Raw genomic sequence first — 14,981 nt, 5'->3', positions numbered from 1 at the left:
TATCGATATTACTGTCCCACATGTTATTAATCTGATTAAAGCTGAAAAAGAAAAAGTATCAAAATACTTGGACCTTGCTCATGAGATTATAAATGTATCCACTAAACTAAAAAGAAAAAAATAACATTGTATGTGCTACCTTCTGATCACTTTGAAGGCGGCCAAGACAGTGATGCAGTTACTTAAGCCATTAAAGTCATAAAGATTGAGTATTTTCAGACAGTCCTTCCACGTGGTTCTTTTGGGAACAGTTTTAATTAAAAGGTCAGGTTTGGCACCGCCAATCGTCCGTCCCGTCTTGATCAGAAAGTAGCATATACAATGTTATTTTTTGCTTTTTAGATTAGTGGATACATTTATGTAATTTTGAAGTCGGTTGTTTTTTTTATTAAACATTTTTTTTCCATTTTTAGTTATACTCGTATGTTAAAAATACGAAATATGAAAATCCAAAATACGCGAAATGTATCATAACCAATGAGGAGTTCCCTTCACTGTCCGTCGTCTTCATCATCAAACACCTAATAACAGTCACAACTCATCTAGGTGGAAAGTTCTCATCATTACAAATTAATGAAGTCCAATCACAAGGTAACTACTGTAATCCGTTAAGAAGGTGCCTTAATTATGCTTTGTCTTCATTATCAGACCTTTAGTAAAAGTCCGAGGCTCCATCTCAGATCCCCGGTCGAAGGCCGGTGTATGGTAAAAAGCGGTCGAAGGCCGCGCGTTTTTTGTTCGCGCATTATATTTACTTCGATAAAACGGCCAGCTTAAGCCACGGTCAGAGGCTCTATATAAGAACCCCCCGGCCGAAGGCCGTTTGCGCATTATATTTACTTGGATAAAATGACCAGCTGAAGCCAAGGCTAAAGGATCTATCTCAGATCCCCGGCCGAAGGCCGGTGTATAGTAGAACGCGGCCGAAGGCTGCGCGTTTTTTGTTCGCGCATTATATTTACTTGGATAAAATAACCAGTTAAAGTCACGGCCATAGGGTCTATCTCAGATATCCGATCGAAGGTCGGTGTTTTTTCGCGTATTATATTTACTTGGCGTGTTTTTTGTTCGCGTATTATATTTACTTGGATAAAAGGACCAGCCCAAGCCACCGTTGAGAAGTTCCCTTAACTGTCCTTAGTTTTCATCATCAGACCCTTAATAACAGTCACAACCTATCTAGGTGGAAGGTTCTCATCAATACAAATTTATCAAGCCCAATCACAAGGTTGCTGCTGTAAGCCGTTGAGGAGTTCCCTAAAGTGTTTTTCGTCTCCATCACCAAACCCCTAATGACAGTCACGACCCATATTGATGTAAAGTTCTCATCAATACAAATTAATCAAACACAAACACAAGGTAACTACTGTAAACCGTTGACGTGTTCCCTTGTCAGTGATTCGGCTCCATCATCAGATCGACTCCAGACCTTCATTAAGTTGTAGTGCATTAAAAAACTTTATGAAAAAATAAGGAAAAGCATTGGCCGCCCCTACGATTTTCAATAGTTAGTATATCATGGTACCACTCACGGAACATCTCCATTCCAACAAAAAAAGAATTATTCAAATTGGTCCATAAACGACGAAGTTATTCGCGAACACACTCAAAAAAAACTATACGGTCGAATTGAGAAACCTCTTCCTTTTTTTGAAGTCGGTTAAAAATCTAAATAAATGTTCCTCTACCCTTTCTTATCAGATCGCAATCAAAATTGTCTCACTTTTGCGTTTTATCCATTAATTACATCTATAATGTGTGGGCATGTATGTATCGATATCTATACTAATATTATTATTTTACATTAATATTTTTATTAACATTATAAACCCTACACCCTAACAGTAAAGTCGCGGGCGTTCGCTAGTCTATCATAAAAAGAAAAATTCCACCTCTTAGTATTTCACAAGATCCCAACATAACACCTGAAACCTACCAATTCTTTTCAGAATATTCAAAAATAAAACAACACTCAACAAAGTTACAACACAATAGCAAAAAGGGTCGAGAGGTAGCCAAAAAAATCGTGTTTTCAAAAAACGTGAAAAACTCCGCAATAATTGCCAATGATCCTTTGTGAATTGTTTACGTAAATTCAAACTTTGCGTAAGATTGAAAGAAAACATTTTCAAGTAACGAAATTTGACGGTCTCCGTGGCGCAGTGGTATGCTCGGCAGATTTACAAAACGGAGGTCCTGGGTTCGATCCCCGGCTGGGCAGATTGAGATTTTCTTAATTGGTCCAGGTCTGGCTGGTGGGAGGCTTCGGCCGTGGCTAGTTACCACCCTACCGGCAAAGACGTACCGCCAAGCGATTTAGCTTTCCGGCACGATGCCGTGTAGAAATCGGTTGTGGATTTTCATCCTCCTCCTAACAAGTTAGCCCGCTTCCATCTTAGACTGCATCAACACTTACCATCAGGTGAGATTGTAGTCAAGGGCTAACTTGTAAATAATAATAAAAAAAAAACTCATGAAACAATGTGCTGTTGTAGGAGGTAATCTCTAGATCTACTGAACCAATTTTGAAAATTCTTTTACCACTAGAATGCCATGTTATTTGTGAATGTCATAGGCTATATTATATCCCCATATTTTCACGGAAACAGAAACTACGCGGGTGATACCGCGGGGCATCGACAGTTTATAAATAAATATAAATGTTACATACAAATCAAATGCTTTATGTTACCTGTTACAAAGAGCGAGTGGTTTTTTCCAACAGCTGCATTAATGATGTTGTGATGTTCTAGAGCTGGGATTTTTGTAGGGTAATTACGTGTCTCAGTATCGGCCAAACCGAGTTGGCCAAACGAATTTCGACCTAGAACATTAATAAAAATATATACAGCTAACTGCCGACCAAAAGTTATAAAGGTAACTTTTGGGGGGCAGTTGCTGTATTCTAAAACTTAATATTTCTGAAATTTTTTTAGTTTCTGGGTAAGGGGGGGAGGGGGGGTTTGTGTTTGTGTATGTGTGTGTGTAGACTACTGTTCCCCTTTTCTCAAGACTTGATTTTGAATCATTAACGACCCATATTTGGCTTTGTGGTGAGCACAAGTTTCCTAGCAGAATGAGAGCGGCTAGGCTAATAGTCCACCACTCTGGCCCAATGCTGATTGGCAGACATCACACACATTGAGAATCAAAATAATTCTCATTTACCTCACAATGTCATTTCTACACTGTTTGAAACAAGTGATATTTAATGTCTTTAAAAGCACAAAACTGAAAAGTGGCGAGGTGCAACATATGCTGTCCAAATCAAAGTCAGAGGTCATATCTACTGGGCTATCATGATTTTAAATGCTATACTTTATTGTTTGTTCAAAAGATGAAACCTTCAAATTATTATAGAACAATAATGTAATTCTTACCAAAAGCATAAGCTATTCCTTCTTCTGCTACAAGAACGGAATGGCCAGCACTACAGCAGCTTACTATCAGTCTAAACTGTAATATTACAAACAAAATGGTATAAGAAATAGAGCTATAAGAAAGAAGTTTAAATTTTAATATAAAGTACTAAGAGGACCCAGTCGAGATTTCCTTTGACATGGTGCTTGATGCAATTGCAAATGATTGCAAACATGGTTGCTTGCGTAAATGTCAAAAGACAATCGCAAGAAAACTATTTGTATATAAGATATATTCATTATGAAACAGATATGCAGTATCTATTTAGTATCTCTGGGTCCGGACTGGATACAGTATGATGTAAACTTGGACATTTTGGAACAGCATGCTTGAAGATATGTAAAATTTAAGGTATCAGCAGTAATACAGCATAATTTCATAAAGTTTGCATCAACCTGTAACAAATATCTATCAGACCAGATTTGATAATCACTAATTTAATTTTCATTTGTATTCATTCATTGACAAAAATCGATAATTGTTAAAGATTTTGATGACATATTATCAAGAATAAACTAATGGTGCATAGATACAAATTTCTCTGCATTGAGAGGCAATTAGCGGTTTTGCTTTTGTTAGTTTTAATGTAGAACTTGCAGCAGTTCTAGTGAAGCTCAGGTATTTATTTAAGCAGGTTATATATTAGTACTATCTATACAGTTCTTTAAGTATCTTTGGAACATACCCTCTTATCGGAAAATCTGTGAAACGTAAATAAGTTCGGGTGAGTCATCTTCAGGGGATTATTTTCTCGCTTTGCGACTAAATCCCATGAAACGAGCCCTGCCATTAGTAGTACTCCGGGAGGCTTGTAAAAGGATTGAACAAGTGCCTGTAAACAAGTTCAACTGTAAGAAATGTTTTCAATAAAACAATTTATAACACTTACAACTCCAGCCACTCCGAGATTGCTTTGCTGACAGATCATGATCAAATGGACAATGAACTATGAACTGGAGAACAAGGTTGTTGGCAACTCTAACTGTTTCAAGGTTATATCAACTGTTTGTCTTTGTAGTGAAGAGACAAAATAATGAGTCAGTTGTGATTAAATGTTTGTCCCATTCAATCACAGCCTGTCAAAAACACAATCTCTGAGCAACCAAACTTTTAACTTTAAATTGAAACAAAATCAAAATTTTGTTTAATTTAGTTTGGACTCAAGTTCATAAGACATGAAGAAAAAACAAGGCTGTTTCATAGATAAATAATGTTGAATTTTTGTCATATCTCTTAAATATGACCAATATTTCCCATTGCCTTCCCAACTAGTCGGGCAATACAAAAAGTCAAACTATCCAGGAATTTGCTTCATGGTTCAATGTTATCCTAAGTACAATATTAACTCATATGTTGTGCATTACAAGAAAGAAATGTATATAACTGTGTAACTATTCTACATCATAAGCTTACACAATATTAAGTAAATGAAAGATTACCTCAGGCAATTTAGGCATTTCTTCTTCAGGGATGTGGTCAAACTGAGGTTGAGATAATTCAGATTCTTCACTATCATCAGACGGTATCAAATCTGGTCTGCATGACCTTTTTAATTGGCTTCCTTTTTTCATAGGGGTGTCTGGTCTTCTCTTACGACTGTTAGACATTTTCTGTGGATTAAAATGGATTATTGTAGTAAATGTAGATTTTATAGAATTAAGAATAAGTGTACAGGAAAACGTACTATCTTAAATCCCATTTCCGTTTTTCTCCCATTACCGTATTTCCCAATTGGTTTGAGGGGAATGGCAATATTGGTTCTATTTTTAAAATATTCTACAAATTTTACTGTTTAGTTTATAAATCATGATGAAATTATAAAATGAGTTTTATTATTTTTAGCATGATTTATAAACTTGATGAAATTGACTAAATCTATAAAATTGAAATAAATCAATTTAAAATTAAAACTAATACTTAAAATGCTTATCAAAATTTGCCTCCCTCAGTTGGGTGCCCATCACACAGGCAGCATTTCCACATTGAATTGTGACAGAAATCCATTGAGGGAGAAAGCTGCCTGTACGAGGATTGCCTGTTGCCTCCATGAGGTGTTTGTTGATATCTTGTGGAGACTCTGGGCGCTCCTATCCCACAGACCTAGTGTCTCGACGCTAAACGAGACAAATTCATTTTGGGCTCCGAGACAATTGTATTTCAGTTTTTTTTGACGATCTCGCAAGGCTGTGATGCCCCGATACATCCGCTAGTCAACTAGATGTAAGACACAGCTAATGTGTCGGGACACGTGGCCTCCCACACCAGCGTACGGCACATTCTCCAAGGGATTAATGACACCATTAATCCCTTGAAGAATGGGAAAGCTCCCAGGAGCTTGCCATTGTTGTGCACGATCTAAGGCACAAATGGCGGGAATGTTGGCACTGACGTGCCACCCTTATCAGGATGTCATTAAGAGCAGAGTTTTGGGACAAACAGCTGGCGCCTGAACAGCAGGCGAGTCTGTGGTGGTCGAGATGATCTAAGCGGGCTCTGTGAAAATGTGCTCTGCACATAGTTCAGCTCCAACCCAGAGCGGCAATCCCAAAAGATTCTGGGTCAATTAGAATGTATGAAGCCAGTGAGCCGACTCTGGTCTTGAGGATGCCAGGAGTGTCGCCCGATTGTGGCTTCCCTGCCAGTTATAGCTTCAAGCAAAGAGTTCAGCATTAAAACCGACATAATAGTGTGCCACTGTACTTTTCTTTGTATTTATGGTCAGGAGTTTATGACTTGGTCCAGCTGCCAAGGTACTCTTAGTGTCATCATGCAATCTTGCAGTTTGTAGCCGAAGAGACTTTGAGTATTTTAACTGCGAGATTGAAGATGCTATGGATTGAAGCTAAGAATGCTGGCAGAGCTATAGAGATTATGTAAGTAACCAAACCACCATAGGTAGGATGGCTTAGGCCAATGCCTGTTCCTACAAATTTATATTCAGAATTGAAATTTTATCTGAACTTTTCTTACAAGAAAGAGAATCTCAGAACTTCTCGGCTCGAGAATTAAAACTTATCGAGTTGTTGAGGCAAATTTTTATTTACAAATTCAAAAAATATTATGTACCTTGTGTATAATGCTTGTAACAAATATTAAATACAGGAAGAAAATTTTTTTAGTGCGGATATTTTTATATTTTGTACATAAACAAAATTTAATGATCACGTATTTTTTCTTTTTTTTTTTAACTCAAAAATAACAAAATTATCGTTAGCTAAAGTTATTTACTTTTGAACAGAATTTTAGGGTCACCCTATTGTGCGTTTATTTTATTTTCGTTTAATACCTAAAGGACGTCACCAGATCACTTTTAAGCTGAATATATCTTGTTTAGTAATAATATGTACATTATTTTGTTATTTTAGAGACATAAATTAAAAAAAAAAATTACATAAAATGTATCGAACTGTTTGTAGATTTATATTCTATTAATGATACAGAACCACGAAAAAAAATATCCGCACTAAAGACCGAATCACCCTGTATAGCATACATAATAATATTACTGTCTTGTCCTTTCAATATTGTTATAAGCAATATTGAGACTGTATTTCTCATTTACTATTAACTATAGTATAATCAATAATCGTGCGAATTTCCTGACAGATGCTAATGTCACTTTGTAAAATAATGATACCATATTTATTGTCATAGTGATGTCCTGTTCTGTATAGGTAAAAAATAGTGACTCAGATCATCCACTCTCAAAGAGGAATTTTGAACAGAAATTTCTATCATAACGCTTAGTGACAGACGATTGAAAGAAAAATTGTGTAAATTATGTAATTGACCAATTTTTTACCTGTTTGCCCTGATCTCTGAAGGTACCACTACTTCCGATTTGAAAATTTAGAGTACCTAATGAAATTTATAATAAAATTCTAAGAATAAAATATTTATTGTACAAAAAAAGTGTTACAGTTGTTATTTAGTTACAAAATCCTCCTCCATCCTCATAAACTTGGCATTTTTGGGAGGATGGCGGGTTCACTAGTATGCTAATTATTATTTAGTAGCGGACCCTGTCAAGCTTCGCTTTGACTCATTCCCTACCCCTATCCTATTCTAATATCACCATACGCCTCCCCTAATCTTACTCTACCCTACCCCTACCCTACATCTACCCTACCATACCCTACTCAAGCCTACCCCTACGGTAAATAATACGGCAAATCGGTCTAGCCGTTCTTGACTTGTAAGTATTGGGACAAACCTGATTTTCTTATTATATAGATACTAATATTATATAGAGAAAAGATTTAATTGTTTGTTTGTTTGCATTGAATAAACAATGACTATTCAAATGTTCGACTCTGTGATGGTCGAAAAACTACAATTTCAAACAAATATCTAGCGCCTAAGCCAACGCAAACACTAAGTCTAGGAATTGTCTGATGATGAAAATAAAAATGAAGAAAAGTAGAGACAGAAAAATATTACGATAAAGGAGATCATTCATTTTGGGCCCTTTTTGAAAGTGCCGGCCAACGAAAAAAAATGGCACGAATCGTTAGAACTAATCATTTGAAGTAATAGCTAATATGGCATAAAAGTTGTCAGGTGGCTCTGAACCAAATTATACAGGTTCGATGATTCGTTACTTGCATACATTTTGTCAACTTTTAAAAGTGCCCGTTATGAAAAAAAAATAGAAATACAATATTTGTGCCATACTAACTATTGCTCCAAATGGGCAGTTCTAACGATACGTATCAGTTTTTTTTCTTGGGGGGCACTTTTGAAAATCAACAAAATGTATGGAAATAACGAATCGTCGAACCTGTATAACTTGGTTCAGAGCCCTCCTACAACTTTTATGCCATATTAGCTATTGCTCCAAATGGCTAATTCTAACGAGTCGTGCCATTTTTTTTTGTTGGCCGGCACTTTCAAAAAAGAGCCCAGAAATGTATGGAGCGTGAATGATCTCCTTTATGACTCCAATATCGGAATCCCGAAGATTTTACAAAACGGAGGTCCTGGGTACGATCCCTGGCTGGGCCGATTGAAATTTTCTTAATTGACCCAGGCCTGGTTGGTGGGAGGCCTCGGCCGTGGCTAGTTGCCACCCTCCCGAAAAAGACGTACCACCAAGCGATTTAGCGTTCCGGTACGATGTCGTGTAGAAACCGAAAGGAGTGTGGATTTTCATCCTCCTCCTAACAAGTTAGCCCGCTTCCATCTTAGATTACATCATCACTTACCATCAGATGAGATTGTAGTCAAGGGTTAACTTGTAAATAATAATAATTTAAAAAAATGTGTTGATATTGGAACTTCTTTAATATATCTTTACATTTTATCTTCCATTTTAAAATATCTAGTTCAAAATTATGTCGTATTAAATGATATTGGGTTTTTATAAATTTAAATTAGATTAAGCTAACATTATAATTTTATACAGTTTTTGTATAACACAGTTTTAGTGAAGTTTCGTTTTGTTTTTTGTTATTCACATTTTTCCTCAACTATAACAAAAGATATGGAAGGCGAGAAGCCATGTTAATCACGCCAACAAGGGGTTCTATCTCCTAGAAAAAAGAGAGCAAAAGCTGCTTTTTCTGCGAATGAAAAAACGATGATACGCAATGTATTTAAATATGTATTTAAAGAAAAATCCGAAGATGCAGATGCAGAATTTGAATCACCCAAAAATAAAGATTGTATTTGTCTCAGTTTTTAGTCAAATTAAATAAGGTCTTACAATAATTTTATTATCATCACTGTGATAGGTGATAAGTTTATTATTAAGCTATAGACTGAGATTTTTCATAATAAATAATGTAACTTTTATTTATTAAAAATATTTACTAATTTGGTTCAGAACTTATTGAGTGAGTCATTTCCGTTCACTTTGTCACATCACTATTTTTGATTCAATAAAAAATGCTATCACAGGAAACGTCAGGGGAGATCGCTAAATTCATTATTCAACTATAGCCAACAAATACATAACAACAATATGTTTTGAAATAAAGTGTTTTCTTTTCATTAGAGTTATGATAGTCATTTATTTTGGGGTGAAGAGTTTTTTGTCAGATTTGGTCTGGGTAACATAGTCACATTGATTTGCCTATCGTTTTTTGCAATTAATAGCAAACTATAATAATAGATTAATTACTAACCAAAATAATAAGTAAGGCTCACTGTAGTCTAAAAATAATTAGATTTCGAATATTCTAGAAGTTTCTTTGTAAGCGCCAGGAAGGTTAAAGTTTATTTTTCTTATTTCAAAAATGACCGACGCTAAGTGAAATGAAGAAAACCTTCTTATTCCTTAGATTTAGAAAAAATGTATATATACTTTCTATGTTTATTATACATATTACGACTATATTTTATGAGAAGGCTCGCCATTGATCTAAATATATCATTATTTCTTATTTTAAATCGGTTTCTTTGTTAGCGTCAGTATTAATAAAATTTGTTCTTATTTCAAAAAAGGACGCTAGAAAACAGACGCTTTATATGTAAACTTCCTAATCCTTCGTTTTGCAAAATGTATCGATACTTCAATAAGTATTAATAAAGAATACCTGTAATCTACGAAAATAAATAGCTATAAATCAAGTCAAAATATTTAGTCTTTATTGTATTTGGTTTAAATGGTAAGTACAAGAAAAAAAACATGGCCGGTAACGTACGCGTGCCTTGTTAAAATTTAGTTTTATTTATCCAAAACTGAGTAATATTGGTTTATCTAAAAGCGTCAATTAAAAATATCATATTTTATTATTATAATAAACTCACCTTTTTAGTTTTTTAACTGAATTAAGTCGGATAAATCAGGGCTTTCGGGGCTTCTGGAATCCCAATACGTCCTCCAACACTATTAAACACTCCGGAAATGGCAATAATTGCAAAATGAATACTAGTTTTAATATTGTTGGTTGACCACAGATAATAATCAGTATTAAGCAAAGAGTATATAATCACTACATTTATTGTAACAGTGTAAAAAATATTCCATCCATAAATCATTCGTGCTCTCATAGTATTTTTAAAAGTGGATGTACAGCCGGATCCACACGCTCGTGAAATGTCAACTAACCATTTTAATTTCAAAACTGTGAATAGAGCGGTTAACTTCGTTTGTGAGGTTTGAAAGCCGTCATATCATAGCGGTCTTTTGTCTCAAAGCGAAAGACTTTTCAGCTAAAGTTTGCGATGCGTCGTTTACAGGTTGTGTGCTTGCACCAAAAAAAAACCGAGATTAATTTTTGGCATTATATTGTTGCATATTTTGTTGTACTTTTCGTTTTATTTCACTTGTTTTTTTATTTTTATGACAAAAAAAAATAATTTCAAACATTATTTATTGCCATACGTTATACGTACGCACTCAACTTTAGTCATGTTTGCAACCGACGAAAAATCGAAAGAAGGTTCTCGCTCGAACGAAAGGAGGAACAACTCGACGCGTATAATTTTTCATGTTTGTTACTGAGCGGTCTGATTTTGATAATTCTTCTTTCATTGGGAATGGTATTTTTCGAAGGTCAACGTCATCATTAGCAACCAATATTGGACTGACTGTTGAACACGAGTCTCTTCTCAGAATAAGAGGGGTTAAGCTTACAATGCAATTTCTTAAAATACATATAACTGAAAAGTTGGAGGTGCATGTCCCGGACCGGAATCTTCCGTCTTCAAACCTACACCCTCCGATTTGAAGTCATATCCCCTGGGCCAATAAATTTAAAAAAATATATTCTAAACCTAAATGTAGGAAAACTGGGGATGATTGATTGTTAACCTATTAATTGTATTGTGAAACCACGCTGAGCCTATTACAGAGTAGTCCAATTTTAATATTTTTCATTGTCCATAACATCTAATGGACATTGACAAACATGTGCATGGCTGTGTTAGCAAAAAATATGTACAAGTACAGAAGATTCACTCCGCAACGCCATTAAAATAAATAGCAACTCTTGCTTCGACACAATACGGCGCAATTCAGTTCGAAAAGTGCGAGTGCGTGCGAGTCTTCGATCCTTTTTATTATTTATTTAGCCAAATGCACAACAATATTTTTTTCCTATTATTTTTTTTTTGGTTAATAATATTACGAACGACGAACGATAACGAACAGGCGACGCACGTGTGCAGAAGCGTCCGATTCGAGCGGTGATAAGTCCCCCCAGGGTACCGCGCCCATGTACCTACATGTACGTTTGCGCTAAAACACGTAGTGCGCCAGGCAGGCAAAATCAAGATGAGGTTTGGAGTTTGCAGCGTCAAACATGTAGTTCTGGCCTTTTAACTACCTAGTTTTAGTCTTTGGTACTATTGAATTTGGTTGGGCTATAGACAAAAGATATATCGTTTATCTATGGGTTGGCCGGTGAAAGCTATCGCAGATGGCGCCATCAGCGCTGGCTCAGTTGTATACTTTGGTCTGTGGCGTTTTATAGCGGGAAATATAAAGAGTGCAGCGCGTTTTCAACCGAGGGAGGACAGAGAGATTAAGGTTAACTATATTCGACGTGTAAATATTTTTTTATGTATGAACATGACGTGACAACGTCCTATATTTCGATGAAGCCGGCTGCACAATTGAAAAAAGATGACGTCATGCGTCGTTCCCTCGCTCTAGGGCTGCCAACTTTTTTAACAATAAATAAAGTATATTCTGGTTTATGAAGATTATTAACAGTAGGGGAGAGTGGCTAACAGTGGGCCGCGGGTAACAGTGGATTATTCACTACCATTGTCTTAATACCGCAAAAAACACCATGAAGAAAGCACGAGAGTAGAAGAAATAAAACCATTGTGTTCGTTTAAATCAATGATAATAAATACTGTTACATGTTTTACTATATAGCGCATGAAAAATGAGGCGCTCGAAAGATGAAATTTATAGTCAACCCAATGTTAGTTGTGGTCAACAACGGAACGTTTTTTTAACAAATAATACCTAAATATCGTCTACAATGTCGAGTTATGTGTTCAGGAAGTGTAAAAACTATATATTCATAATGTGTAATGGAATTAAAGACAACCTGATTACGAACCTGGGCCACGGGGCCCGATAAAATTAGCAACAAAGCGCTAAGGCTCCAAGTGGAATTTGTTAAAAAAACGTTCCGTTGTTGACCACAACTAACATTGGGTTGACTATAAATTTCATCTTTCGAGCGCCTCATTTTTCATGCGCTATATAGTAAAACATGTAACAGTATTTATTATCATTGATTTAAACGAACACAATGGTTTTATTTCTTCTACTCTCGTGCTTTAATCAACCTCCCGGTGAACATCTTCCATGTTCTCCTATCCTGCTCCTTATGATAGGGCGATAGCTAAACCTCCCAATTAGCTGTCGCCCTATCAGTCTTCTCAACACCATAGGTAAAGTGTATAAGATAATAATACTGAATCGGCTCAAAGATATTTGCGATGCGAAACAACTTCTCATCAAACAACAATTTGGATTTCGGTGTAAACACTCGTGTGTTCACCAAGTGCACCGCCTCTCGGAGCACATTCTAACTGGTTTAAATAAGTATTACAATCCCATCGCTACCAGAGCGCTTCTCTTTGACGTAGCTAAAGCGTTTGACCGAATCTGACACGAAGGCTTAACAGTCAAACTGAACCGTTTCGACGTGCCCAACAAAATGGTCCGTTTGCTACACATCTTTCTGTCCAACCTGATCTTTAGGTACTGTATAGACGGCACTCTCTCAACCCCCAGATGGATTCGCGCCGTCAGAAGGCAGCAGTCGAATATCGACTTAAACTGCCACCACAGATTATTAGATACTACGTAACTGCCACCTACCATGAGGTATGAATCAGCGGGTGCTCAAATGCATCTACTTCCACTATCTTTATGAAGGAATAATAATGACATTACCTACCTACTAGGTAAATATTGTAAATAGTTCGGATGACTGAGGCCTGCTCCTTAGTAAATTATATTTCAGAGTCCCAATTAATACTCATCCTCGATCACATACGATTTTGTGTAAGGCATCTGCGCATATTAAATTTAGAAACAATTCTTATATACATCAGTCATGACTTTCTTTTAATAAATTGAAATTGATAGACCAGGAAATTGACCTCTTCTGTACCTCGGCTACCGCTGCCCGTAAATCACTGGCCTAACAGTACTTTAACTTGTTTATGTTAAGCTAGCTTGTTTACTTATCAATTAAGTTTTGTTGTTTTTTTCTCTTTCGCCTTTTCTTTTAATTTATCTCTATTAATATTATCATTATCTCTTTTATCATATTGGATTATCTATTGTATGTTTTCCTTGCGAGCTTGCTATCTAATATGTGAAATTTATTTAAAAAACTTGTAATTTACTGTATTCTGTTTTCTATGTTATTATTTCTATTATTTCTGTATTTAGCTGTAAGTTTTCCTTTCTAAATAAATAAAATAAAATAAAACCGGTTCCTGCGACAAATCGCGCGCGCACCGTGGTTTGTACGCGATAACGATCTCCATAGAGATTTAGGTATTAGGTAATTACCTTCAATAGCTAATTACATTTTTACAGCTCTCTCGAAACTATTTCGATAGAGCTGCCACCCATCCTAACCAATAAGTTACACAGCATCTTCGCCGGTGAAGACGAGGTCCCCGATATCTAACATAACCCGGACGTGGGTTTTCTAACCCATGATTTCGTGGACGTCAGGATCGATTCACTCAGGCCAAGGTTATCCCTTCCCGAACGGCCTTTTAAGCCGAGGTCCGAGAGACGCTCGTAAAGAGTCGTTCCGTCTCTGTCATTGTTTCAGCCTTCGGGTCTTATCAGACGATGCTTCTGCGCTCGCACAAACACCCCGGTGTCGCCGTTATGGTCCCACATGAAGACATCAGCACTTATTCAACATGAAAAAATAACCCCGGAGTAATCTTTGTTATCGATAGGACCGGTCATGTGATTAAGTTATAGGTCGTATTTGATATACATGATACATTTATACCCATACATTTGTTTAGTTTTTGAAGCGTTAGCGTAGCAAGGCTGGGTACGGGTAGGGTATGCATATAAGTCAAAGCGAACCGGGTCTGCTAGTTAGGTATAAATGGAAAAGGTAGTTTGGATTTTTTTTTACTCAAAACTTCTGAATTTGGTTGAATTTTAGAATCAAGATAAATTATACTTTCGATTACATACCTATACACAGGCTACTTTTTAACCCGGAAAAGTCCATGGTTTCCGCGGGATTAGGAAAAACTAAGATTCACGCGGACGAAGTCGCGGCAACAGCTAGTTATAAAACAAATGAGGCTGGTAAAAAACGTTCTATACTACTTATCAAATAATAAATTACTCCAAGGAGCTACTTAGGTATACGAGTAGTTAAACTACGTATAGTACCTATTCGTGTCCTAGCTGTACAAGTAGAACATATGAATAAGCTTTAAAGATATAATTATAATATATCTATGATGTCTTTCTTCTCTATGTTTATGATGTCCGTTTCTCTTAGGATACACTATTATTATCATTTTATGATTGGTCGACGTGTTACTTTGTGATTGGTTGAGAGTCCGAACACAAAACGATAAACATGAAATTCAAATAATCAATA

At 36.1% G+C, this 14,981-nt stretch overlaps 1 protein-coding gene across 1 annotated transcript in view; it reads right to left on the bottom strand.

Moving 5' to 3' along the window:
- Window positions 1-10,429, bottom strand: part of LOC112045849 (protein RCC2) — a gene marked incomplete in the record, with an annotated part of 11,856 nt that extends 1,427 nt beyond the window's left edge. Inside the window, 5 exon segments of the mRNA XM_052890660.1 lie at window positions 2,693-2,824; window positions 3,381-3,456; window positions 4,106-4,252; window positions 4,860-5,030; window positions 10,171-10,429. Of these exon segments, the coding sequence (XP_052746620.1) occupies window positions 2,693-2,824; window positions 3,381-3,456; window positions 4,106-4,252; window positions 4,860-5,027 (523 nt within the window).
- Between the last annotated feature and the right edge of the window lie 4,552 nt (window positions 10,430-14,981).

Source organism: Bicyclus anynana, chromosome Z (assembly GCF_947172395.1).
Source record: "Bicyclus anynana chromosome Z, ilBicAnyn1.1, whole genome shotgun sequence".
Lineage (NCBI taxonomy): Eukaryota > Metazoa > Arthropoda > Insecta > Lepidoptera > Nymphalidae > Bicyclus > Bicyclus anynana.
This window is presented reverse-complemented; position numbering and strand designations above follow the sequence as displayed.